This window comes from Oncorhynchus mykiss, chromosome 5, assembly GCF_057628025.1.
Source record: "Oncorhynchus mykiss isolate SJ-2025 chromosome 5, ASM5762802v1, whole genome shotgun sequence".
NCBI classification, from domain to species: Eukaryota; Metazoa; Chordata; class Actinopteri; order Salmoniformes; family Salmonidae; genus Oncorhynchus; species Oncorhynchus mykiss.
Window position 1 is genome coordinate 65359730 of NC_143026.1, and position 27705 is coordinate 65387434.

Below are 27705 nucleotides of genomic sequence, written 5' to 3' on the forward strand. Positions count from 1 at the left end.
AGCGAGCCAGAGAGCGAGCCAGAGAGAGAGAGAGAGCCAGACAGAGAGCGAGCGAGCCAGACAGAGAGCGAGCGAGCCAGACAGAGAGAGAGCAAGCCAGACAGAGAGAGAGCGAGCCAGACAGAGAGAGAGCGAGCCAGACAGAGAGACACCGAGCCAGACAGAGAGACACCGAGCCAGACACCGAGCCAGACAGAGACAGAGAGAGGGAGCGAGCCAGAGAGAGAGAGCGAGCCAGAGAGCAAGCCAGAGAGAGAGCGAGACAGAGAAAGAGCGAGACAGAGAGAGAGAGAGCGAGCGAGACAGAGAGAGAGAGAGCGAGCGAGACAGAGAGAGCGAGCGAGACACATAGCGAGCGAGACAGAGAGCGAGCGAGACAGAGAGAGAGAGAGCGAGCGAGACAGAGAGAGAGAGAGCGAGCGAGACAGAGAGAGCGAGCGAGCGAGACAGAGAGAGTGAGCGAGACAGAGAGAGAGAGTGAGCGAGCGACAGAGAGAAAGAGTGAGCGAGAGAGAGAGTGAGCGAGCGACAGAGAGAGCGAGCGACAGAGAGCGAGCGAGTGACAGAGAGAGAGAGAGAGAGAGAGAGAGAGCGACAGAGAGAGAGAGCGAGCGACAGAGAGCAAAGGAGCGACAGAGAGAGAGAGAGAGAGAGAGCGACAGAGAGAGAGCGAGCGACAGAGAGAGAGCGAGCGACAGAGAGAGAGCGAGTGAGCAACAGAGAGAGCGGGAGCGACAGAGAGAGAGCGAGCGACAGAGAGAGAGAGAACGACAAAGAGAGAGAGAACGACAAAGAGAGAGAGAGCGACAGAGAGAGAGAGTGAGTGAGCGACAGAGAGAGAGAGAGTGAGTGAGCGACAGAGAGAGAGAGAGTGAGTGAGCGACAGAGAGAGAGAGAGAGTGAGCGAGCGACAGAGAGAGAGTGAGCGAGCGAAAGAGAGAGAGTGAGCGAGCGACAGAGAGAGAGCGAGCCAGACAGAGAGACAGAGAGAGGGAGCGAGACAGAGAGAGAGAGCGAGCCAGAGAGCGAGCCAGAGAGAGAGAGAGAGCCTGACAGAGAGCGAGCGAGCCAGACAGAGAGCGAGCGAGCCAGACAGAGAGAGAGCGAGCCAGACAGAGAGCGAGCGAGCCAGACAGAGAGCGAGCGAGCCAGACAGAGAGCGAGCGAGCCAGACAGAGAGAGAGCGAGCCAGACAGAGAGACACCGAGCCAGACACCGAGCCAGACAGAGACAGAGAGAGGGAGCGAGCCAGAGAGAGAGAGCGAGCCAGAGAGCAAGCCAGAGAGAGAGTGAGACAGAGAAAGAGCGAGACAGAGAGAGAGAGAGCGAGCGAGACAGAGAGAGAGAGAGCGAGCGAGACAGAGAGAGCGAGCGAGACAGAGAGAGCGAGCGAGACACAGAGAGCGAGCGAGACAGAGAGCGAGCGAGACAGAGAGCGAGCGAGACACAGAGAGTGAGCGAGACACAGAGAGCGAGCGAGACAGAGAGCGAGCGAGACCGAGAGAGAGAGAGCGAGCGAGACAGAGAGAGAGAGAGCGAGCGAGACAGAGAGAGAGAGAGAGCGAGCGAGACAGAGAGAGAGAGAGTGAGCGAGACAGAGAGAGCGAGCGAGACAGAGAGAGAGAGAGTGAGCGAGCGACAGAGAGAGAGAGTGAGCGAGAGAGTGAGCGAGCGACAGAGAGAGCGAGCGACAGAGAGCAAAGGAGCGACAGAGAGAGAGAGAGAGAGCGACAGAGAGAGAGCGAGCGATAGAGAGAGCAAAGGAGCGACAGAGAGAGAGAGCGAGCGACAGAGAGAGAGGGAGCGACAGTGAGAGCGGGAGCGACAGAGAGAGAGCGAGCGACAGAGAGAGAGAGAGAACGACAAAGAGAGAGAGAACGACAAAGAGAGAGAGAGCGACAGAGAGAGAGAGAGTGAGTGAGCGACAGAGAGAGAGAGAGTGAGTGAGCGACAGAGAGAGAGAGAGAGTGAGCGAGCGACAGAGAGAGAGTGAGCGAGCGAAAGAGAGAGAGAGAGCGAGCCAGACAGAGAGAGAGCGAGCCAGACAGAGAGAGAGCGAGCCAGACAGAGAGAGAGAGAGCGAGCCAAACAGAGACAGCGAGCCAAACAGAGAGACAGCGAGCCAGACAGAGAGACAGCGAGCCAGACAGAGAGACAGCGAGCCAGACAGAGAGACAGCGAGCCAGACAGAGAGACAGCGAGCCAGACAGAGAGACAGCGAGCCAGACAGAGACACCGAGCCAGACAGAGAGACAGCGAGCCAGACAGAGAGACAGCGAGCCAGACAGAGAGACAGCGAGCCAGACAGAGAGACAGCGAGCCAGACAGAGAGACAGCGAGCCAGACAGAGAGACAGCGAGCCAGACAGAGAGACAGCGAGCCAGACAGAGAGACAGCGAGCCAGACAGAGAGACAGCGAGCCAGACAGAGAGACAGCGACAGAGAGAGAGCGAGCGACAGAGAGAGAGCGAGCGACAGAGAGAGAGCGAGCGACAGAGACAGCGAGACAGACAGAGAGAGCGATACAGAGAGAGAGCGCGAGCGATACAGAGAGAGAGAGCGAGCGAGCTAGACAGAGAGAGAGAGAGAGCAAGCCAGACAGAGAGGGAGCGAGCCAGACAGAGAGCGAGCGAGCCAGACGGAGAGAGAGCGAGCCAGACGGAGAGGGAGCGAGCCAGACAGAGAAAGAGCGAGCCAGACAGAGAGAGAGCGAGCCAGACAGAGAGAGAGCGAGCCAGACAGAGAGAGAGTGAGCCAGACAGAGAGAGAGTGAGCCAGACAGAGAGTGAGCGAGCGACCAAGAGAGCGAGCGACCAAGAGAGCGAGCGAGTGACAGAGAGAGAGAGAGAGAGAGAGAGCGACAGAGAGAGAGCGAGCGATAGAGAGAGCAAAGGAGCGACAGAGAGAGAGAGCGAGCGACAGAGAGAGAGAGCGAGCGACAGAGAGAGAGGGAGCGACAGAGAGAGCGGGAGCGACAGAGAGAGCGAGCGACAGAGAGAGAGAGAGAACGACAAAGAGAGAGAGAACGACAAAGAGAGAGAGAGCGACAGAGAGAGAGAGAGTGAGTGAGCGACAGAGAGAGAGAGAGAGAGTGAGTGAGCGACAGAGAGAGAGAGAGAGAGTGAGTGAGCGACAGAGAGAGAGTGAGTGAGCGACAGAGAGAGAGTGAGCGAGCGAAAGAGAGAGAGAGCGAGCCAGACAGAGAGAGAGCGAGCCAGACAGAGAGAGAGCGAGCCAGACAGAGAGAGAGCGAGCCAAACAGAGACAGCGAGCCAAACAGAGAGACAGCGAGCCAGACAGAGAGACAGCGAGCCAGACAGAGAGACAGCGAGCCAGACAGAGAGACAGCGATTCAGACAGAGAGACAGCGAGCCAGACAGAGAGACAGCGAGCCAGACAGAGAGACAGCGAGCCAGACAGAGACACCGAGCCAGACAGAGAGACAGCGAGCCAGACAGAGACACCGAGCCAGACAGAGAGACAGCGAGCCAGACAGAGAGACAGCGAGCCAGACAGAGAGACAGCGAGCCAGACAGAGAGACAGCGAGCCAGACAGAGAGACAGCGAGCCAGACAGAGAGACAGCGAGCCAGACAGAGAGACAGCGAGCCAGACAGAGAGACCGAGCCAGACAGAGAGACAGCGAGCCAGACAGAGAGACAGCGAGCCAGACAGAGACAGCGAGCCAGACAGAGAGACAGCGACAGAGAGAGCGAGCGACAGAGAGAGAGCGAGCGACAGAGAGAGAGCGAGCGACAGAGACAGCGAGACAGACAGAGAGAGCGATACAGAGAGAGAGCGCGAGCGATACAGAGAGAGAGAGCGAGCGAGCTAGACAGAGAGAGAGAGAGCAAGCCAGACAGAGAGGGAGCGAGCCAGACAGAGAGCGAGCGAGCCAGACAGAGAGAGAGCGAGCCAGACGGAGAGGGAGCGAGCCAGAAAGAGAAAGAGAGAGCCAGACAGAGAGAGAGCGAGCCAGACAGAGAGAGAGCGAGCCAGACAGAGAGACAGCGACAGAGAGAGAGCGAGCGACAGAGAGAGAGCGAGCGACAGAGAGAGAGCGAGCGACAGAGAGCGAGCGAGTGACAGAGAGAGAGAGAGAGAGAGAGAGAGCGACAGAGAGAGAGCGAGCGATAGAGAGAGCAAAGGAGCGACAGAGAGAGAGAGCGAGCGACAGAGAGAGAGAGCGAGCGACAGAGAGAGAGGGAGCGACAGAGAGAGCGGGAGCGACAGAGAGAGAGCGAGCGACAGAGAGAGAGAGAGAACGACAAAGAGAGAGAGAACGACAAAGAGAGAGAGAACGACAAAGAGAGAGAGAGCGACAGAGAGAGAGAGAGTGAGTGAGCGACAGAGAGAGAGAGAGTGAGTGAGCGACAGAGAGAGAGAGAGAGTGAGTGAGCGACAGAGAGAGAGTGAGCGAGCGAAAGAGAGAGAGAGAGCGAGCCAGACAGAGAGAGAGCGAGCCAGACAGAGAGAGAGCGAGCCAGACAGAGAGAGAGCGAGCCAAACAGAGACAGCGAGCCAAACAGAGAGACAGCGAGCCAGACAGAGAGACAGCGAGCCAGACAGAGAGACAGCGAGCCAGACAGAGAGACAGCGAGCCAGACAGAGAGACAGCGAGCCAGACAGAGAGACAGCGAGCCAGACAGAGACACCGAGCCAGACAGAGAGACAGCGAGCCAGACAGAGAGACAGCGAGCCAGACAGAGAGACAGCGAGCCAGACAGAGAGACAGCGAGCCAGACAGAGAGACAGCGAGCCAGACAGAGAGACAGCGAGCCAGACAGAGAGACAGCGAGCCAGACAGAGACACCGAGCCAGACAGAGAGACAGCGAGCCAGACAGAGAGACAGCGAGCCAGACAGAGAGACAGCGAGCCAGACAGAGAGACAGCGAGCCAGACAGAGAGACAGCGACAGAGAGAGAGCGAGCGACAGAGAGAGAGCGAGCGACAGAGAGAGAGCGAGCGACAGAGACAGCGAGACAGACAGAGAGAGCGATACAGAGAGAGAGCGCGAGCGATACAGAGAGAGAGAGCGAGCGAGCTAGACAGAGAGAGAGAGAGAGCAAGCCAGACAGAGAGGGAGCGAGCCAGACAGAGAGCGAGCGAGCCAGACAGAGAGAGAGCGAGCCAGACGGAGAGGGAGCGAGCCAGACAGAGAAAGACATATGACATTTGTAATGTCTTTACTGTTTTGAAACCTCTGTATGTGTAATGTTTACTGTTAATTTTTGTTGTTTTTCACTTTATATTTTCACTTTGTATGTTGTCTACCTCACTTGCTTTGGCAATGTTAACACATGTTTCCCATGCCAATAAAGCCCTTGAATTGAATTGAATTGAATTGAATTGAAAGAGCGAGCCAGACAGAGAGAGAGCGAGCCAGACAGAGAGAGAGCGAGCCAGACAGAGAGAGAGTGAGCCAGACAGAGAGAGAGTGAGCCAGACAGAGAGTGAGCGAGCGACCAAGAGAGCGAGCGACAGAGAGCGAGCGAGTGACAGAGAGAGAGAGAGAGAGCGACAGAGAGAGAAAGCGAGCGACAGAGAGCAAAGGAGCGACAGAGAGAGAGAGAGAGAGAGCGACAGAGAGAGAGCGAGCGATAGAGAGAGCAAAGGAGCGACAGAGAGAGAGAGAGCGACAGAGAGAGAGAGCGAGCGACAGAGAGAGAGCGAGTGAGCGACAGAGAGAGCGGGAGCGACAGAGAGAGAGCGACAGAGAGAGAGAGAACGACAAAGAGAGAGAGAGCGACAGAGAGAAAGAGAGTGAGTGAGCGACAGAGAGAGAGAGAGTGAGTGAGTGAGCGACAGAGAGAGAGAGAGTGAGCGAGCGAAAGAGAGAGAGTGAGCGAGCGACAGAGAGAGAGCGAGCGAGCCAGACAGAGAGAGAGCGAGCCAGACAGAGAGAGAGCGAGCCAGACAGAGAGAGAGCGAGCCAGACAGAGAGAGAGCGAGCCAGACAGAGAGAGAGCGAGCCAGACAGAGAGAGAGCAAGCCAAACAGAGACAGCGAGCCAAACAGAGAGACAGCGAGCCAGACAGAGAGACAGCGAGCCAGACAGAGAGACAGCGAGCCAGACAGAGAGCGAGCGAGCCAGACAGAGAGAGAGACAGCGAGCCAGACAGAGAGAGAGACAGCGAGCCAGACAGAGAGAGAGACAGCAAGCCAGACAGAGACACCGAGCCAGACAGAGAGAGAGCGAGTCAGACAGAGAGACAGCGAGCCAGACAGCGAGCCAGACAGAGAGACAGCGAGCCAGACAGAGAGAGAGACAGCGAGCCAGACAGAGAGAGAGCGAGCCAAACAGATAGACAGCGAGCCAGACAGAGAGACAGCGAGCCAGACAGAGAGACAGCAAGCCAGACAGAGAGACAGCGAGCCAGACAGAGAGACAGCGAGCCAGACAGAGAGACAGCGAGCCAGACAGAGAGACAGCGAGCCAGAAAAAGACACCGAGCCAGACAGAGAGACAGCGAGCCAGACAGAGAGACAGCGAGCCAGACAGAGACAGCGAGCCAGACAGAGAGCGAGCGAGCCAGACAGAGAGAGAGACAGCGAGCCAGACAGAGAAAGAGACAGCAAGCCAGACAGAGACACCGAGCCAGACAGAGAGAGAGCCAGACAGAGAGACAGCGAGTCAGACAGAGAGACAGCGAGCCAGACAGCGAGCCAGACAGAGAGACAGCGAGCCAGACAGAGATAGAGACAGCGAGCCAGACAGAGATAGAGACAGCGAGCCAGACAGAGAGAGAGCGAGCCAAACAGATAGACAGCGAGCCAGACAGAGAGACAGCGAGCCAGACAGAGAGACAGCAAGCCAGACAGAGAGACAGCGAGCCAGACAGAGAGACAGCGAGCCAGACAGAGAGACAGCGAGCCAGAAAAAGACACCGAGCCAGACAGAGAGACAGCGAGCCAGACAGAGAGACAGAGAGAGGGAGCGAGACAGAGAAAGAGAGCGAGACAGAGAGAGAGAGCGAGTCAGAGAGCGAGCCAGAGAGAGAGAGAGAGAGCCAGACAGAGAGCGAGCGAGCCAGACATAGCGAGCGAGCCAGACAGAGAGAGAGCGAGCCAGACAGAGAGAGAGCGAGCCAGACACCGAGCCAGACAGAGAGGGAGCGAGCCAGAGAGAGAGAGCGAGCCAGAGAGCAAGCCAGAGAGAGAGCGAGTCAGAGAGAGAGCGAGCGAGACAGAGAAAGAGCGAGCGAGACACAGAGCGAGCGAGACAGAGAGCGAGCGAGACAGAGAGCGAGCGAGACAGAGAGAGCGAGAGTGAGCGAGACAGAGAGAGAGAGAGTGAGCGAGCGACAGAGAGAGAGAGTGAGCGAGAGAGAGAGTGAGCGAGAGAGAGAGAGAGCGAGCGACAGAGAGCGAGCGAGTGACAGAGAGAGAAAGAGAGAGAGAGAGCGACAGAGAGAGAGAGCGAGCGACAGAGAGCAAAGGAGCGACAGAGAGCAAAGGAGCGACAGAGAGAGAGAGCAACAAAGAGAGAGCGAGCGATAGAGAGAGCAAAGAAGCGACAGAGAGAGAGAGAGCGAGCGACAGAGAGAGCGGGAGCGACAGAGAGAGAGAGAACGACAAAGAGAGAGAGAACGACAAAGAGAGAGAGAGCGACAGAGAGAGAGAGTGAGTGAGCGACAGAGAGAGAGAGAGTGAGTGAGCGACAGAGAGAGAGAGAGCGAGACAGAGAGAGCGAGCGACAGAGAGAGAGCGAGCGACAGAGAGAGAGCGAGCGACAGAGAGAGAGCGAGCGAGCGACAGAGAGAGAGCGAGCGAGCGACAGAGAGAGAGCGAGACAGAGAGAGAGCAGACGAGACAAAGAGAGAGCGAGCGATACAGAGAGAGAGCGAGCGAGCGAGACAGAGAGAGAGCGAGCGAGCGAGACAGAGAGAGAGCGAGCGAGCGAGACAGAGAGAGAGCGTGCGAGACAGAGAGAGAGCGTGCGAGACAGAGAGAGAGCGAGCGAGCTAGACAGAGAGCGAGCGAGCCAGACAGAGAGCGAGCGAGCCAGACAGAGAGCGAGCGAGCCAGACAGAGAGCGAGCGAGCCAGACAGAGAGAGAGCGAGCCAGACAGAGAGAGAGCGAGCCAGACAGAGAGAGAGCGAGCCAGACAGAGAGAGACATACATTTCAACATACCAATTAGGATTTGGCAAAAAATACTTGAATCAGTCATAGAGCCCATTGCCCTTTATGGTTGTGAGGTCTGGGGTCCGCTCACCAACCAAGACTTCACAAAATGGGACAAACGCCAAATTGAGACTCTGCACGCAGAATACTGCAAAAATATCCTCCGTGTACAACGTAGAACACCAAATAATGCATGCAGAGCAGAATTAGGCCGATACCCACTAATTATCAAAATCCAGAAAAGAGCAGTTAAATTCTATAACAACCTAAAAGGAAGTGATTCCCAAACCTTCCATAACAAAGCCATCACCTACAGAGAGATGAACCTGGAGAAGAGTCCCCTAAGCAAGCTGGTCCTGGGGCTCTGTTCACAAACACAAACACACCCTACAGAGCCCCAGGACAACAGCACAATTAGACCCAACCAAATCATGAGAAAACAAAAAGATAATTACTTGACACATTGGATAGAATTAACAAAAAAACAGAGCAAAGTAGAATGCTATTTGGCCCTACACAGAGAGTACACAGCGGCGGAATACCTGACCACTGTGACTGACCCGAAATTAAGGAAAGCTTTGACTATGTACAGACTCAGTGAGCATAGCCTTGCTATTGAGAAAGGCCGCCGTAGGCAGACATGGCTCTCAAGAGAAGACAGGCTATGTGCTCACTGCCCACAAAATGAGGTGGAAACTGAGCTGCACTTCCTAACCTCCTGCCCAATGTATGACCATATTAGAGAGACATATTTCCCTCAGATTACACAGATCCACAAAGAATTCGAAAACAAATCCAATTTTGAAAAACTCCCATATCTCCTGGGTGAAATTCCACAGTGTGCCATCACAGCAGCAAGATTTGTGACCTGTTGCCACAAGAAAGAGACAGACAGAGAGAGAGCGAGCGAGACAGAGAGAGACAGAGAGAGAGCGAGCCAGACAGAGAGAGAGCGAGCCAGACAGAGAGACAGCGAGCCAGACAGAGAGACAGCGAGCCAGACAGAGAGAGAGCAAGTGAGCCAGACAGAGAGAGAGCAAGCGAGCCAGAGAGAGAGAGAGAGCCAGACATAGAGACAGCGAGCCAGACAGAGAGACAGCGAGCCAGACAGAGAGACAGCGAGAGAGCGACAGAGAGAGAGCGTCAGAGAGAGCGAGCGAGCGACAAAGCGAGCGAGACAGAGAGAGAGAGAGCGCGACAGAGAGAGACAGAGAGAGAGAGAGCGAGCGAGACAGAGAGAGAGAGAGCTAGCGACAGAGAGCGAGCGAGCGACAGAGAGAGAGAGTGAGCGAGCGACAGAGAGCGAGCGACAGAGAGAGAGCGAGCGACAGAGAGCGAGCGAGCGACAGAGAGAGAGAGTGAGCGAGCGAGCCAGAGAACGAGTGAGGGAGCCAGAGAACGAGCGAGACAGAGAGAGAGAGCGAGCAAGCGAGACAGAGAGCGAGCGAGCGAGCCAGACAGATCGAGTGAGACAGAGAGAGAGAGCGAGCGAGACAGAGAGCGAGCGAGACAGAGAGAGAGAGCGAGCGAGAGAGAGAGCGAGAGAGAGCGAGCGAGACAGAGTGAGAGAGCGAGCGAGACAGAGTGAGACAGCGAGCGAGACAGAGTGAGAGAGCGAGCGAGACAGAGTGAGACAGAGAGAGCGAACGATACAGAGTGAGACAGAGAGAGCGAGCGATACAGAGAGAGAGCGAGCGAGACAGAGAGAGAGAGAGCGAGCGAGACAGAGAGAGAGAGAGCAAGCGACAGAGATCGAGCGACAGAGAGCTAGCGACAGAGAGCGAGCGAGCGACAGAGAGAGAGAGTGAGCGAGCGACAAAGAGAGAGAGCGAGCGAGAGAGAGAGCGAGCGACAGAGAGCGAGCGAGCGACAGAGAGAGAGAGAGTGAGCGAGCGAGCCAGAGAACGAGTGAGGGAGCCAGAGAACGAGCGAGCAAGATAGAGAGAGAGCGAGCGAGCGAGACAGAGAGCGAGCGAGCGAGCCAGACAGATCGAGCGAGACAGAGAGAGAGAGCGAGCGAGACAGAGAGCGAGCGAGACAGAGAGAGAGAGCGAGCGAGAGAGAGAGAGCGAGAGAGAGCGAGCGAGACAAAGTGAGAGAGCGAGCGAGACAGAGTGAGAGAGCGAGCGAGACAGAGTGAGACAGAGAGAGCGAGCGATACAGAGAGAGAGCGAGCGATACAGAGAGAGAGCGAGCGATACAGAGAGAGAGCGAGCGAGACAGACAGAGAGAGAGCGAGCGAGACAGACAGAGAGAGAGCGAGACAGAGAGAGACAGAGAGAGAGCGAGCCAGACAGAGAGACAGCGAGCCAGACAGAGAGACAGCGAGCCAGACAGAGAGACAGCGAGCCAGACAGAGAGACAGCGAGCCAGACAGAGAGACAGCGAGCCAGACAGAGAGACAGCGAGCCAGACAGAGAGACAGCGAGCCAGACAGAGTGACAGCGAGCCAGACAGAGACAGCAAGCCAGACAGAGCGCAATCGACAGAGAGAGAGAGCGGGTGCGACAGAGAGAGAGCGAGCGAGACAGAGTGAGAGAGCGAGCGAGACAGTGAGAGAGAGCGAGCGAGCGAGACAGAGAGAGCGAGCGAGACAGAGAGCGAGCGAGACAGAGAGAGCGAGCGAGACAGAGAGAGCGAGCGAGCGAGACAGAGAGAGCGAGCGAGCGAGACAGAGAGAGAGAGCGAGCGAGCGAGCGAGACAGAGAGAGAGAGCGAGCGAGACAGAGAGAGAGAGCGAGCGAGACAGAGAGAGAGAGCGAGCGAGACAGAGAGAGAGAGTGAGCGAGACAGAGAGAGAGAGCGAGCGAGCGAGACAAAGAGCGAGCGAGCGAGACAGAGAGCGAGCGAGCGAGACAGAGAGCGAGCGAGACAGAGAGAGAGCGAGACAGAGAGAGAGCGAGACAGAGAGAGAGCGAGACAGAGAGCGAGCGAGACAGAGAGCGAGCGAGACAGAGAGCGAGCGAGACAGAGAGAGAGAGCGAGCGAGAGAGAGAGAGAGAGCGAGCGAGAGAGAGAGAGCGAGAGAGAGCGAGCGAGACAAAGTGAGAGAGCGAGCGAGACAGAGTGAGAGAGCGAGCGAGACAGAGTGAGACAGAGAGAGCGAGCGATACAGAGAGAGAGCGAGCGATACAGAGAGAGAGCGAGCGAGACAGACAGAGAGAGAGCGAGCGAGACAGAGAGAGACAGAGAGAGAGCGAGCCAGACAGAGAGAGCGAGCCAGACAGAGAGACAGCGAGCCAGACAGAGAGACAGCGAGCCAGACAGAGAGACAGCGAGCCAGACAGAGAGACAGCGAGCCAGACAGAGAGACAGCGAGCCAGACAGAGAGACAGCGAGCCAGACAGAGAGACAGCGAGCCAGACAGAGAGACAGCGAGCCAGACAGAGAGAGAGACAGCGAGCCAGACAGAGAGAGAGACAGCGAGCCAGACAGAGATAGAGACAGCGAGCCAGACAGAGAGAGAGACAGCGAGCCAGACAGAGAGAGAGACAGCGAGCCAGACAGAGAGAGAGACAGCGAGCCAGACAGAGAGAGAGACAGCGAGCCAGACAGAGAGAGAGACAGCGAGCCAGACAGAGAGAGAGACAGCGAGCCAGACAGAGAGAGAGACAGCGAGCCAGACAGAGAGACAGCGAGCCAGACAGAGAGACAGCGAGCCAGACAGAGAGACAGCGAGCCAGACAGAGAGAGAGCGAGCCAGACAGAGAGAGAGCGAGCCAGACAGAGAGACAGCGAGCCAGACAGAGAGACAGCGAGCCACACAGAGTGACAGCGAGCCAGACAGAGACAGCAAGCCAGACAGAGAGCAATCGACAGAGAGAGAGAGCGGGTGCGACAGAGAGAGAGCGAGCGAGACAGAGTGAGAGAGCGAGCGAGACAGTGAGAGAGAGCGAGCGAGCGAGACAGAGAGAGCGAGCGAGACAGAGAGCGAGCGAGACAGAGAGAGCGAGCGAGACAGAGAGAGCGAGCGAGACAGAGAGAGCGAGCGAGCGAGACAGAGAGAGCGAGCGAGCGAGACAGAGAGAGCGAGCGAGCGAGACAGAGAGAGCGAGCGAGCGAGACAGAGAGAGAGAGCGAGCGAGACAGAGAGAGAGAGCGAGCGAGACAGAGAGAGAGAGTGAGCGAGACAGAGAGAGAGAGTGAGCGAGACAGAGAGAGAGAGTGAGCGAGACAGAGAGAGAGAGCGAGACAGAGAGCGAGCGAGACAGAGAGCGAGCGAGACAGAGAGCGAGCGAGACAGAGAGAGAGAGCGAGCGAGAGAGAGAGAGAGAGCGAGCGAGAGAGAGAGAGAGCGAGAGAGAGCGAGCGAGACAAAGTGAGAGAGCGAGCGAGACAGAGTGAGAGAGCGAGCGAGACAGAGTGAGACAGAGAGAGCGAGCGATACAGAGAGAGAGCGAGCGATACAGAGAGAGAGCGAGCGAGACAGACAGAGAGAGAGCGAGCGAGACAGAGAGAGACAGAGAGAGAGCGAGCCAGACAGAGAGAGCGAGCCAGACAGAGAGACAGCGAGCCAGACAGAGAGACAGCGAGCCAGACAGAGAGACAGCGAGCCAGACAGAGAGACAGCGAGCCAGACAGAGAGACAGCGAGCCAGACAGAGAGACAGCGAGCCAGACAGAGAGACAGCGAGCCAGACAGAGAGACAGCGAGCCAGACAGAGAGACAGCGAGCCAGACAGAGAGAGAGACAGCGAGCCAGACAGAGAGAGAGACAGCGAGCCAGACAGAGATAGAGACAGCGAGCCAGACAGAGAGAGAGACAGCGAGCCAGACAGAGAGAGAGACAGCGAGCCAGACAGAGAGAGAGACAGCGAGCCAGACAGAGAGAGAGACAGCGAGCCAGACAGAGAGAGAGACAGCGAGCCAGACAGAGAGAGAGACAGCGAGCCAGACAGAGAGAGAGACAGCGAGCCAGACAGAGAGACAGCGAGCCAGACAGAGAGACAGCGAGCCAGACAGAGAGACAGCGAGCCAGACAGAGAGAGAGCGAGCCAGACAGAGAGAGAGCGAGCCAGACAGAGAGACAGCGAGCCAGACAGAGAGACAGCGAGCCACACAGAGTGACAGCGAGCCAGACAGAGACAGCAAGCCAGACAGAGAGCAATCGACAGAGAGAGAGAGCGGGTGCGACAGAGAGAGAGCGAGCGAGACAGAGTGAGAGAGCGAGCGAGACAGTGAGAGAGAGCGAGCGAGCGAGACAGAGAGAGCGAGCGAGACAGAGAGCGAGCGAGACAGAGAGAGCGAGCGAGACAGAGAGAGCGAGCGAGACAGAGAGAGCGAGCGAGCGAGACAGAGAGAGCGAGCGAGCGAGACAGAGAGAGCGAGCGAGCGAGACAGAGAGAGAGAGCGAGCGAGACAGAGAGAGAGAGTGAGCGAGACAGAGAGAGAGAGTGAGCGAGACAGAGAGAGAGAGTGAGCGAGACAGAGAGAGAGAGCGAGCGAGCGAGACAAAGAGCGAGCGAGCGAGACAGAGAGCGAGCGAGCGAGACAGAGAGCGAGCGAGACAGAGAGAGAGCGAGACAGAGAGAGAGCGAGCCAGACAGAGAGAGAGCGAGCCAGACAGAGAGAGAGCGAGCCAGACAGAGAGAGAGCGAGCCAGACAGAGAGACAGAGAGAGAGCGACAGAGAGAGAGCGACAGAGAGAGAGCGTCAGAGAGAGAGCGAGCGACAGAGCGAGCGAGCGAGCGAGACAGAGAGAGAGACAGAGCGAGCGAGACAGAGAGAGAGAGAGACAGAGAGAGAGAGAGAGCGAGCGAGACAGAGAGAGAGAGCGAGCGAGACAGAGAGAGCGAGCGAGACAGAGAGAGAGAGCGAGCGAGACAGAGAGAGAGAGCGAGCGAGACAGAGAGAGAGACAGAGCGAGCGAGACAGAGAGAGAGAGCGAGACAGAGAGAGCGAGCGAGACACAGAGAGCGAGCGAGACAGAGAGCGAGCGAGACAGAGAGCGAGCGAGACAGAGAGCAAGCGAGACACAGAGAGTGAGCGAGACACAGAGAGCGAGCGAGACAGAGAGCGAGCGAGACAGAGAGCGAGCGAGACAGAGAGCGAGCGAGACAGAGAGCGAGCGAGACCGAGAGAGAGAGAGCGAGCGAGACAGAGAGAGAGAGAGCGAGCGAGACAGAGAGAGAGAGAGTGAGCGAGACAGAGAGAGCGAGCGAGACAGAGAGAGAGAGAGTGAGCGAGCGACAGAGAGAGAGAGAGTGAGCGAGAGAGTGAGCGAGCGACAGAGAGCGAGCGACAGAGAGCAAAGGAGCGACAGAGAGAGAGAGAGAGAGAGAGAGCAACAGAGAGAGAGCGAGCGATAGAGAGAGCAAAGGAGCGACAGAGAGAGAGCGCGAGCGACAGAGAGAGAGAGCGAGCGACAGAGAGAGAGGGAGCGACAGAGAGAGCGGGAGCAACAGAGAGAGAGCGAGCGACAGAGAGAGAGAGAGAACGACAAAGAGAGAGAGAACGACAAAGAGAGAGAGAGCGACAGAGAGAGAGAGAGTGAGTGAGCGACAGAGAGAGAGAGAGTGAGTGAGCGACAGAGAGAGAGAGAGAGTGAGCGAGCGACAGAGAGAGCGTGAGCGAGCGAAAGAGAGAGAGTGAGCGAGCGACAGAGAGCGAGCGACAGAGAGCAAAGGAGCGACAGAGAGAGAGAGAGAGAGAGAGCGACAGAGAGAGAGCGAGCGATAGAGAGAGCAAAGGAGCGACAGAGAGAGAGAGCGAGCGACAGAGAGAGAGAGCGAGCGACAGAGAGAGAGGGAGCGACAGAGAGAGCGGGAGCGACAGAGAGAGAGCGAGCGACAGAGAGAGAGAGAGAACGACAAAGAGAGAGAGAGAGAGCGACAGAGAGAGAGAGAGTGAGTGAGCGACAGAGAGAGAGAGAGAGTGAGCGAGCGACAGAGAGAGCGTGAGCGAGCGAAAGAGAGAGAGTGAGCGAGCGACAGAGAGAGAGCGAGCCAGACAGAGAGAGAGCGAGCCAGACAGAGAGAGAGCGAGCCAAACAGAGACAGCGAGCCAAACAGAGAGACAGCGAGCCAGACAGAGAGACAGCGAGCCAGACAGAGAGACAGCGAGCCAGACAGAGAGACAGCGAGCCAGACAGAGAGACAGCGAGCCAGACAGAGAGAGAGAGAGAGCGAGCGACAGAGAGAGAGCGAGCGACAGAGAGAGAGCGAGCGACAGAGACAGCGAGACAGACAGAGAGAGCGATACAGAGAGAGAGCGCGAGCGAGCGATACAGAGAGAGAGAGCGAGCGAGCTAGACAGAGAGAGAGAGCGAGCGAGCCAGACAGAGAGCGAGCGAGCCAGACAGAGAGCGAGCGAGCCAGACAGAGAGCGAGCGAGCCAGACAGAGAGCGAGCGAGCCAGACAGAGAGAGAGCGAGCCAGACAGAGAAAGAGCGAGCCAGACAGAGAAAGAGCGAGCCAGACAGAGAGAGAGCGAGCCAGACAGAGAGAGAGCGAGCCAGACAGAGAGAGAGTGAGCCAGACAGAGAGTGAGCGAGCGACAGAGAGAGAGAGAGTGAGCGAGAGAGAGAGTGAGCAAGCGACAGAGAGAGCGAGCGACAGAGAGCGAGCGAGTGACAGAGAGAGAGAGAGAGAGAGCGACAGAGAGAGAAAGCGAGCGACAGAGAGCAAAGGAGCGACAGAGAGAGAGAGAGCGACAGAGAGAGAGCGAGCGACAGAGAGAGAGGGAGCGACAGAGAGCGGGAGTGACAGAGAGAGAGCGAGCGACAGAGAGAGAGAGAGAACGACAAAGAGAGAGAGAACGACAAAGAGAGAGAGAGCGACAGAGAGAGAGAGAGTGAGTGAGCGACAGAGAGAGAGAGAGTGAGTGAGCGACAGAGAGAGAGAGAGAGTGAGCGAGCGACAGAGAGAGAGCGAGCGAGCGAAAGAGAGAGAGTGAGCGAGCGAAAGAGAGAGAGTGAGCGAGCGACAGAGAGAGAGCGAGCCAGACAGAGAGAGAGCGAGCCAGACAGAGAGAGAGCGAGCCAAACAGAGACAGCGAGCCAAACAGAGAGACAGCGAGCCAGACAGAGAGACAGCGAGCCAGACAGAGAGACAGCGAGCCAGACAGAGAGACAGCGAGCCAGACAGAGACACCGAGCCAGACAGAGAGACAGCGAGCCAGACAGAGAGACAGCGAGCCAGACAGAGAGAGAGCGAGCGAGCGACAGAGAGAGAGAGAGCGACAGAGAGAGAGCGAGCGACAGAGAGAGAGCGAGCGACAGAGAGAGAGCGAGCGACAGAGAGAGAGCGAGCGACAGAGAGAGAGCGAGCGACAGAGACAGCGAGACAGACAGAGAGAGCGAGACAGAGAGAGAGCGCGAGCGAGCGATACAGAGAGAGAGAGCGAGCGAGCTAGACAGAGAGAGAGAGCGAGCGAGCCAGACAGAGAGCGAGCGAGCCAGACAGAGAGCGAGCGAGCCAGACAGAGAGCGAGCGAGCCAGACAGAGAGCGAGCGAGCCAGACAGAGAGCGAGCGAGCCAGACAGAGAGCGAGCGAACCAGACAGAGAGCGAGCGAGCCAGACGGAGAGGGAGCGAGCCAGACAGAGAAAGAGCGAGCCAGACAGAGAGAGAGCGAGCCAGACGGAGAGAGAGCGAGCCAGACAGAGAGAGAGTGAGCCAGACAGAGAGTGAGCGAGCGACAGAGAGAGAGAGAGTGAGCGAGAGAGAGAGTGAGCAAGCGACAGAGAGAGCGAGCGACAGAGAGCGAGCGAGTGACAGAGAGAGAGAGAGAGCGACAGAGAGAGAAAGCGAGCGACAGAGAGCAAAGGAGCGACAGAGAGAGAGAGAGAGAGCGACAGAGAGAGAGCGAGCGATAGAGAGAGAGAGCGAGCGACAGAGAGAGAGCGAGTGAGCAACAGAGAGAGCGGGAGCGACAGAGAGAGAGCGAGCGACAGAGAGAAAGAGAGTGAGTGAGCGACAGAGAGAGAGAGAGTGAGCGAGCGACAGAGAGAGAGCGAGCCAGACAGAGAAAGAGCGAGCCAGACAGAGAGAGAGCGAGCCAGACAGAGAGAGAGCCCGCCAAACAGAGACAGCGAGCCAAACAGAGAGACAGCGAGCCAGACAGAGAGACAGCGAGCCAGACAGAGAGACAGCGAGCCAGACAGAGAGACAGCGAGAGGGAGCGAGACAGAGAAAGAGAGCGAGACAGAGAGAGAGAGCGAGCCAGACAGAGAGAGAGACAGCGAGCCAGACAGAGACACCGAGCCAGACAGAGACACCGAGCCAGACAGAGAGACAGCGAGTCAGACAGAGAGACAGCGAGCCAGACAGCGAGCCAGACAGAGAGACAGCGAGCCAGACAGAGAGACAGCGAGCCAGACAGAGAGACAGCAAGCCAGACAGAGAGACAGCGAGCCAGACAGAGAGACATCGAGCCAGACAGAGAGACAGCGAGCCAGAAAAAGACACCGAGCCAGACAGAGAGACAGCGAGCCAGACAGAGAGACAGCGAGCCAGACAGAGAGACAGAGAGAGGGAGCGAGACAGAGAAAGAGAGCGAGACAGAGAGAGAGAGCGAGCCAGAGAGCGAGCCAGAGAGAGAGAGAGAGAGCCAGACAGAGAGCGAGCGAGCCAGACAGAGAGCGAGCGAGCCAGACAGAGAGCGAGCGAGCCAGACAGAGAGAGAGCGAGCCAGACAGAGAGAGAGCGAGCCAGACAGAGAGAGAGCGAGCCAGACAGAGAGAGAGCGAGCCAGACAGAGAGAGAGCGAGCCAGACAGAGAGACACCGAGCCAGACACCGAGCCAGACAGAGACAGAGAGAGGGAGCGAGCCAGAGAGCAAGCCAGAGAGAGAGCGAGTCAGAGAAAGAGCGAGACAGAGAGAGAGAGAGAGAGCGAGACAGAGAAAGAGCGAGACAGAGAGAGAGAGAGAGCGAGCGAGACAGAGAGAGCGAGCGAGACAGAGAGAGAGAGAGCGAGCGAGACAGAGAGAGAGAGAGCGAGCGAGACAGAGAGAGAGAGAGCGAGCGAGCGAGACAGAGAGAGAGCGAGCGAGACACAGAGCGAGCGAGACACAGAGCGAGCGAGACAGAGAGCGAGCGAGACAGAGAGCGAGCGAGACAGAGAGAGCGAGCGAGACAGAGAGAGAGAGTGAGCGAGACAGAGAGAGTGAGCGAGACAGAGAGAGTGAGAGAGACAGAGAGAGAGAGAGAGAGACAGAGAGAGAGAGAGTGAGCGAGTGACAGAGAGAGAGAGAGAGTGAGCGAGAGAGAGAGTGAGCGAGCGACAGAGAGAGCGAGCGACAGAGAGCGAGCGAGTGACAGAGAGAGAGAGAGCGACAGAGAGAGAGCGAGCGACAGAGAGCAAAGGAGCAACAGAGAGAGAGAGAGCGACAGAGAGAGAGAGAGCGATAGAGAGAGCAAAGAAGCGACAGAGAGAGAGAGAGAGCGAGCGACAGAGAGAGAGAGCGAGCGACAGAGAGAGAGCGAGTGAGCGACAGAGAGAGCGGGAGCGACAGAGAGAGAGCGAGCGACAGAGAGAGAGAGAACGACAAAGAGAGAGAACGACAAAGAGAGAGAGAGCGACAGAGAGAGTGAGTGAGCGACAGAGAGAGAGAGAGTGAGTTTTCCAGTAATAATGAAAATACAGAAAAGATCATTAAAATTTTGGCTACATCTAAATTCAAGTCCAAATTTGAGTCTGCAATTTAAAGCACTTCAAGCCCAAGAGCTGAGCCCAGAAACGAGCCCTCTCAGTCAAATGGTGTTGGACCTCACCAACCAAGCTGACGCCAGCACTGCTTCAAAAGAAAGAATTCCAATAAGCAAAATCATGAACCAATCAAAGGAATCATATTTACAATACTGGAAAAACGAAACAAAATCCCAAAGCCGACTAAATTGCTATCTGACCCTAAACAGAGAATATGAATTGGCTGATTATCTCTACTCTGTCAGAGATACGAAGCAGAGACAGATCCTTACCAAGTACAGGCTGAGTGACCACCGATTGGCAATAGAAACCGGCAGACATAAAAAGACATGGCTACCCAAAGAGGAGCGTGTATGTGGTCACTGCATGACAGGGGAGGTAGAGACAGAGATGCACTTTCTCCTTTACTGTGATAAATATTCCTCACAAAGAGATTCATTATTCACAGAAATGACTACATATATTCCACATTTTTACAAATTGAACCCAGAGGAAAAACTAAGAATACTCATGGGCGAAGGAGCAATGGCTCCTCTTGCAGCCAAATATGTATTTTCATGCCATAGCCTGAGGGACACTGAATAATAACATCTGCATAGTAAACAGTAACTTACTTATTATTACTATTATTGTTATTACTATAATTATTAATGTTTACTGTAGACTGTTACCATTTTATTGTTATTATTTTTGTATTTAATTTTGTATTATTATTTACTACCATTTTATATTATTATTTGCTATCATTTATAATTTTGTTACAATGTATATTGTATACATTGTTGCTTTGGCAATATTGACACAATGTTTTTCATGCCAATAAAGCAGCTTGAATTTGAATTTGAATTTGAGAGAGCGAGCCAGACAGAGAGAGAGCGAGCGACAGAGCGAGCGAGCGAGACAGAGAGAGAGAGAGAGAGCAAGACAGAGAGAGAGAGAGCGAGCAAGACAGAGAGAGAGAGAGCGAGACAGAGCGAGCGAGACAGAGCGAGCGAGCCGAAGAGAGAGAGAGAGCGAGCGAGACAGAGCGAGCGAGACAGAGAGAGAGCGAGCGAGACAGAGAGAGAGCGACAGAGAGAGAGCGACAGAGAGAGAGCGTCAGAGAGAGAGCGTCAGAGAGAGAGCGAGCGACAGAGCGAGCGAGCGAGCCAGAGAGAGAGAGAGCGAGCGAGCCAGAGAGAGAGAGCGAGCGAGACAGAGAGAGAGAGACAGAGCGAGCGAGACAGAGAGAGAGCGAGACAGAGAGAGAGAGAGCGAGACAGACAGACAGAGAGACAGAGAGCGAGACAGAGAGAGAGCGAGCGAGCCAGACAGAGAGAGAGCGAGCCAGACAGAGAGCCAGAGAGAGAGCGACAGAGAGAGAGCGACAGAGAGAGAGCCACAGAGAGAGAGCGACAGAGAGAGAGCGACAGAGAGAGAGCGTCAAGAGAGAGAGAGCGAGCGACAGAGCGAGCGAGACAGAGAGAGAGAGCGAGCGAGACAGAGAGAGAGAGACAGAGCGAGCGAGACAGAGAGAGAGCGAGACAGAGAGAGAGAGAGCGAGCGAGACAGAGAGAGAGCGAGCGAGCGAGACAGAGAGAGAGCGAGCGAGCGAGACAGAGAGAGAGCGAGCGAGCGAGACAGAGAGAGCGAGCGAGCGAGACAGAGAGAGCGATCGAGCGAGACAGAGAGAGCGAGCGAGCGAGACAGAGAGAGCGAGCGAGCGAGACAGAGAGAGCGATCGAGCGAGAGAGAGAGAGCAAGCCAGACAGAGAGAGAGCGAGCGACAGAGCGAGCGAGCGAGACAGAGAGAGAGAGAGCGAGCAAGACAGAGAGAGAGAGAGCGAGCAAGACAGAGAGAGAGAGAGCGAGACAGAGCGAGCGAGACAGAGCGAGCGAGCCGAAGAGAGAGAGAGAGCGAGCGAGACAGAGTGAGCGAGACAGAGAGAGAGCGAGCGAGACAGAGAGAGAGCAACAGAGAGAGAGCGACAGAGAGAGAGCGTCAGAGAGAGAGCGTCAGAGAGAGAGCGTCAGAGAGAGAGCGTCAGAGAGAGAGCGAGCGACAGAGCGAGCGAGCGAGCCAGAGAGAGAGAGAGCGAGCGAGCCAGAGAGAGAGAGAGCGAGCGAGCGAGCCAGAGAGAGAGAGAGTGAGCGAGCCAGAGAGAGAGAGAGCGAGCGAGCCAGAGAGAGAGAGAGCGAGCGAGCCAGAGAGAGAGAGCGAGCGAGCCAGAGAGAGAGAGAGCGAGCGAGCCAGAGAGAGAGGGAGCGAGCGAGACAGAGAGAGAGGGAGCGAGCGAGACAGAGAGAGAGGGAGCGAGCGAGACAGAGAGAGAGGGAGCGAGCGAGACAGAGAGAGGGAGCGAGCGAGACAGAGAGAGAGGGAGCGAGTGAGACAGAGAGAGAGAGGGAGCAAGTGAGACAGAGAGAGTGAGCGAGACAGAGAGAGAGAGAGCGAGTGAGACAGAGAGAGAGAGAGCGAGCGAGACAGACATACAGACAGACTGAGCGAGACAGACAGACAGAGTGAGCGAGACAGACAGAGAGAGAGCGAGCGAGACAGACAGAGAGAGAGCGAGCGAGACAGACAGAGAGAGAGCAAGCGAGACAGACAGAGAGAGAGCGAGCGAGACAGACAGACAGACAGACAGACAGAGAGTGAGGCAGACAGACAGACAGAGAGAGCAAGCGAGACAGACAGACAGCGAGCGAGGCAGACAGACAGCGAGCGAGGCAGACAGACAGCGAGCGAGGCAGACAGACAGCGAGCGAGGCAGACAGAGAGAGAGCGAGACAGACAGAGAGAGTGAGAGCGAGACAGACAGAGAGAGCGAGACAGACAGAGAGAGAGCGAGACAGACAGACAGAGAGACAGAGAGCGAGACAGAGAGACAGACAGACAGACAGAGAGCGAGACAGACAGACAGAGAGACAGAGAGCGAGACAGACAGACAGAGAGACAGAGAGCAAGACTGACAGAGAGCGAGACAGACAGAGAGAGCGAGACAGACAGAGAGAGAGCGAGACAGACAGAGAGAGAGCGAGACAGACAGAGAGAGAGCGAGACAGACACAGAGAGAGCGAGACAGACAGACAGACAGACAGACAGACAGAGAGCGAGACAGACAGACAGAGAGACAGAGAGCGAGACAGACAGACAGAGAGACAGAGAGCGAGACAGACAGACAGAGAGACAGACAGAGCGAGCCAGAGCGAGACAGACACGGAGAGAGCGAGACAGACACGGAGAGAGCGAGACAGACACGGAGAGAGCGAGACAGACACGGAGAGAGCGAGACAGACAGACAGAGAGACAGACAGAGCGAGCCAGAGCGAGACAGACACGGAGAGAGCGAGACAGACACGGAGAGAGCGAGACAGACACGGAGAGAGCGAGACAGACACGGAGAGAGCGAGACCGGCACGGAGAGAGCGAGACCGACACGGAGAGAGCGAGACCGACACGGAGAGAGCGAGACCGACACGGAGAGAGCGAGACCGACACGGAGAGAGCGAGACCGACACGGAGAGAGCGAGACCGACACGGAGAGAGCGAGAGCGACACGGAGAGAGCGAGAGCGACACGGAGAGAGCGAGACCGACACGGAGAGAGCGAGACCGACACAGAGAGAGCGAGACCGACACAGAGAGAGCGAGACCGACACAGAGAGAGTGAGACCGACACAGAGAGAGAGAGATCTGGACAGGGATTAGGTCAGCTAAAGAGACTTAAAAAAGGAGGTGGAGAGGGGGATAGGCTTAGCATGTTGTGGGTTTGAGGGGATGGACAAAGAGAGAGAGAAAGAGGTTTTACTTGAAAGAAGCCCGGGGGCATTGGTCCGCCAGGCATGCCATCGTTGGGGGGCATGTTGCCCATCACCGGACTGGGGGCAGCGGCTGCACTCTGTAAAACACAAAGGAAACACACACACACACTTAGTACTCTGAAACACAGATTAAAACTCTGTATACACATACAGTACCAGTCAAAAGATACACCTACTCACTCAAGGGTTTTTATTTATTTTCTATATTTTCAACATTGTAGAATAATAGTGAGGACATGAAAACTATGAAATAACATATATGGAATCATGTAGTAACCAAAAAAGTGTTCAACAAATTAAAATATATTTTATATTTCAGATTCTTCAAAGTAGCCACCCTTTGACAGCATTGCACACTCTTGGCATTCTCTCAACAAGCTCATGAGATAGTCACCTGAAATGCATTTGTGACAAGGTAGGGATGGTATACAGAAAATAGCCCTATTTGGTAAAAGACCAAGTCTGTATTATGGCAAGAACAGCTCAAATAAGCAAAAAGAAACAACAGCCCATCATAACTTAAAGACATGAAGGTCAGTCAATACGGAACATTTCAAGAACTGAAAGTTTCTTCAAGTGCAGTTGCAAAAACCATCAGGAACTATGATGAAACTGGCTCTCATTAGGACCACCACAGGAAAGGATTACCCAGAGTAACCTCTGCTGCAGAGGATAAGTTCATTAGAGTTACCAGCCTCAGAAATTGCAGCCCAAATAAATGCTTCACAGAGTTCAAGAAACAGACATTTAAACATCAACTGTTCAGAGGAGACTGTGAATCAGGCCTTCATGGTCGAATTCCTGCAAAGAAACCACTACTAAAGGACACCAATAATAAGAAGAGACTTGCTTAGGCCAAGAAACACGAGTTATGGACATTAGACCAGTGGAAATCTGTCCTTCGGTCTGATGAGTCCAAATTTGAGATTATGGGTTCCAACCAAAGTGTCTTTGTGAGACGCAGAGTAAGAGAATAGATGGGAACCCCACATGCAGATATCAAGGTGAAGCACGGAGGAAGAGGTGTGATGGTGTGGGGGTGCTTGCTGGTGACACTGTCTGTGATTTATTTAGAATTCAAGGCACACTTAAACCTCTTAAGGTATTGGGGGCAGCATTTTCACTTTTGGATAAATAGCGTGCCCAATTTCAACTTCATGCTACTCATGCCAGGAATATATGATATGCATATGATTAGTAGATATGGATAGAAAACACTGAAGTTTCTAAAACTGTTTCAATCATGTCTGTAACTATAACAGAACTGATGTAGCAGGCAAAACCCAGAGGACTAACTGTTCAGAATTTTTATTTTTATTTTTTTGCCTCTGACCGTTCCACTCTGTTGTCTTTTCCAAGGGATATTTGATAGGAACCATTTTACAGTTCCTACCACTTCCACTGGATATCACCAGTCTTTGGAATTTGGTTGAGGTTATTCATTTGTGCAACGAAGAAAAAGCACATCCTGGAACAAGGTTACACTGTTGAGAGTTGCGCAAGACGTAAAAAGGAGCATGGTTTGTTTACTTGCTGTATTGAATACAGATTGTCTACAATTTGATGGATTATTAACGTTTAAAAATACCTAAAGGTGTATTACAAAAGTAGTTTGAAATATTTTGGCAAAGTTTATAGGCAACTTTTGAAATGTTTTGTAGTGACGTTGTGTTTTGGTAAGCTGTTTTTTTCTGGATCAAACGCGCTTTATAAATGGACATTTTGGGTATATATGGATGGAATTCATTGAAAAAAAAAGGACCAATTGTGATGTTTATGGGACATACTGGAGTGCCAACAAAAGAAGCTCGTCAAAGGTAATGCATGATTTATATTTTATTTCAGCGTTTTGTGTCGCTATGTTATTGACATTGTGCTATCATCAGATAATAGCTTCTTAATGCTTTCGCCGAAAAGCTTTTTAAAATCTGACATGTTGGCTGGATTCACAACGAGTGTAGCTTTAATTGAGGATCTTACATGTGTGATTTAATGAATGTTTGATTTTATATCATTATTTGAATTTGCCGCGCTGCATTTTCCCTGTTTTTTTTCTCAAAGTGGGACGTAATTGTCCCCTATACCATAGACAGTTCCAGCATGGCTGCCACAGCATTCTGCAGCGACACACCAACCCCAAGCATGCAAGCAGTCATCAAGGCAAAGGGTTGCTACTTTGAAGAATCTAAAATGTTTGTTTTTTAAAAATAGTTTACTACATGATTCCATGAACAACACATACGTCATACACACTCACTACTCTGAACAACACATACTGTACGTCATACACACTCACTACTCTGAACAACACATACTGTATGTCATACACACTCACTACTCTGAACAACACATACTGTACGTCATACACACTCACTACTCTGAACAACACATACTGTACGTCATACACACTCACTACTCTGAACAACACATACTGTAGGTCATACACACTCACTACTCTGAACAACACATACTGTACGTCATACACTCACTACTCTGAACAACACATACTGTAGGTCATACACACTCACTACTCTGAACAACACATTCTGTACGTCATACACTCACTACTCTGAACAACACATTCTGTACGTCATACACACTCACTACTCTGAACAACACATACTGTAGGTTATACACACTCACTACTCTGAACAACACATACTGTAGGTCATACACACTCACTACTCTGAACAACACATAAGTCATACAACACATACTGTATGTCATACACACTCACTACTCTGAACACGTACTGTACGTCATACTACACACAAAATGCATTTATAGAAGTCTAGGCTTTCACCACAAGAGTCTGAGGTGGCCTAGCTTCCACTGCTTGGTGTGTTTTTTCAACATGAGGAAGGACATTAGCGAGACATTGATTGTTTTGGGTGGTTTTGGCGTTTCCAGACAGCGGGAGGAATTGGCGGAGAATAACGACTCAGTTACAGCGTAACGTTTATCTGGAACATGAATGTCTGGCTCAGATTGGTTCTCCGTCGCCGCATTAAGGCGATATTAAAAAAAGACAAGCATCTGTCTGTCTATGAATCTGTGAACATTTATGCTGAGTGGAAATAAAAACACCGGGATGGAGTATGTGTCTGGCTCTGGTGAAATCTCACCGAAGCAGTTAAATGGGGTTTGGAGTCCCCTCCCCCAATGTATGTACTGTATGTAAGGCAGTGGCTGGGTCTGTTGTGTGTTTCCCAGGCTGTCTATTCACCAGGCAGCACCCAGTGAAGGGGATTACACAGCTGCCCAGAGCCCCCCCCCCCCTCCCCCACTGTAACCAGATCCTCCCCCCAGCCAGCCGCAGAGCAAACAGCCCCTCCATCCCTGACCCCCCTCGGCCCAGAAACTCACTAACGGGCCCTGGGACTACAAGGCACGGCACATGCACACACACAAACAATGGCTGCTACCCCTGGTGTGAGGGTGTGAAGCCGTAAGCCCCGCGGGCACCGTCAGGGACTGGGAGCAGAACACACCCAGAGGGGCCAGCCCATGACACACACACACACACACACACACACACACACACACAGCTTCTCCTCCTCAGTGTATATAAAAGACGTGTGATGAGATTGCAAGATAATGGCAGTAAAGAAGATGTTTTCATACAGTTGAACCAGGTGCCACTGAACAGAGGCTGTATACATTCTGCTTTATTCAGCAGGGAAAAGAAAAGTGACTGTATAAATGGTGGATTCTCATTTTCTCTGCCGCTTCAACAACAACAAAAAGAGAAGAGTGGGAGAAGGAAAGAGAGGAGAGAGGGGGAAGTGAGTGGGAGAGCAGAGTGAAAGGCGAGAGGGCAGAGGGGAGGGGAGTGAGTGAGCGGAGGTGGTTAACAGAGTTTGTCAGCACGTAGTTACTCAATGGCAGTGGTTAGTCCAGTACAGTGAAGCCATCATGTTGGCTGATTGGCCTCGTGTGCCATTTACACACTACTGTCATCGTGTTAAAGCTAGAAAACCCTCAGAAACAAACACGGCCGCACTCCACATGTTAAACAGGGCCGAGCCAATGGAAGAGCCATGGAGACAGACTGGACTGAACCAAAAATAGGTATGATGGCGGCACACTGGAACTGTCCTTGCAGACTATTGTCTCATCCAGACTCCAGGTAGGTCTATGTCACGTAGGGCTCTGACGGTCATGACATTTTGGATGGCGGTTATTGTTCAACCAAAACATATACCAAAATAATAGAAATACTTGAGTATAAAAGAGTATATTGAAAGCAGTTGCCTTCACACAGGTGTGGTTCCTGAGTTAATTAAGCAAATAACATCCCATCATGCATAGGGTCATGTATAAAAATGGCAGGTAGGCCATTATTTTTTGACATTATTTTGGCTACCATGGCTATTTGTATTTATTATGGATCCCCATTAGCTGCTGCCATGAGCATGAAAACTAATGTAAGCCATATTCCATGGCCGTCTCAGTCAGATCTCAACCCAAATGAACACCTATGAGAGGTTCTGGAGCGGCGCCTAAGACAGCGTTTTCACCACATTCAACAAAACACTTTTTATTTTGGCAGTTACCTGTGTGTGTACAGTTGTGGCCAAAAGCTTTGAGAATGACACACATATTCATTTTCAAAGTCTGCTGCCTCAGTTTGTATAATGGCAATTTGCATATACTCCAGAATGTTATGAAGAGTGATCAGATGAATTGCAATTAATTGCAAAGTCCCTCTTTGCCATGTAAATGGACTGAATCCCCCAAAAACATTTCCACTGCATTTCATCCCTGCCACAAAAGGACCAGCTGACATCATGTCGGGGATTCTCTCGTTAACACAGGTGTGAGTGTTGATGAGGACAAGGCTGGAGATCACTCTGTCATGCTGATTGAGTTCGAATAACAGACTGGAAGCTACAAACGGAGGGTGGTGCTTGGAATCATTGTTCTTCCTCTCAACCATGGTTGCCTGCAAGGAAACGCATGCCGTCATCATTGCTTTGCACAAAAAGCGCTTCACAGGCAAGGATATTGCTGCCAGTAAGATTGCACCTAAATCAACCATTTCTCGGATCACCAAGAACTTCAAGGAGAGCGGTTCAATTGTTGTAAAGAAGGCTTCAGGGCACCCAAGAAAGTCCAGCAAGCGCCA

At 54.1% G+C, this 27705-nt stretch overlaps 1 protein-coding gene across 2 annotated transcripts in view; it reads right to left on the reverse strand.

The window, feature by feature from the left end:
- ssbp4 (single stranded DNA binding protein 4) overlaps positions 1-27705 on the reverse strand; it is a 131469-nt gene that overhangs the window by 22978 nt on the left and 80786 nt on the right. For both annotated transcript variants that reach the window (XM_021603840.3, XM_036978055.2), the window contains exon 5: positions 22565-22654. In XM_021603840.3, the coding sequence (XP_021459515.3) occupies positions 22565-22654 (90 nt within the window). The remainder of the gene's footprint in view (positions 1-22564; positions 22655-27705) is intronic.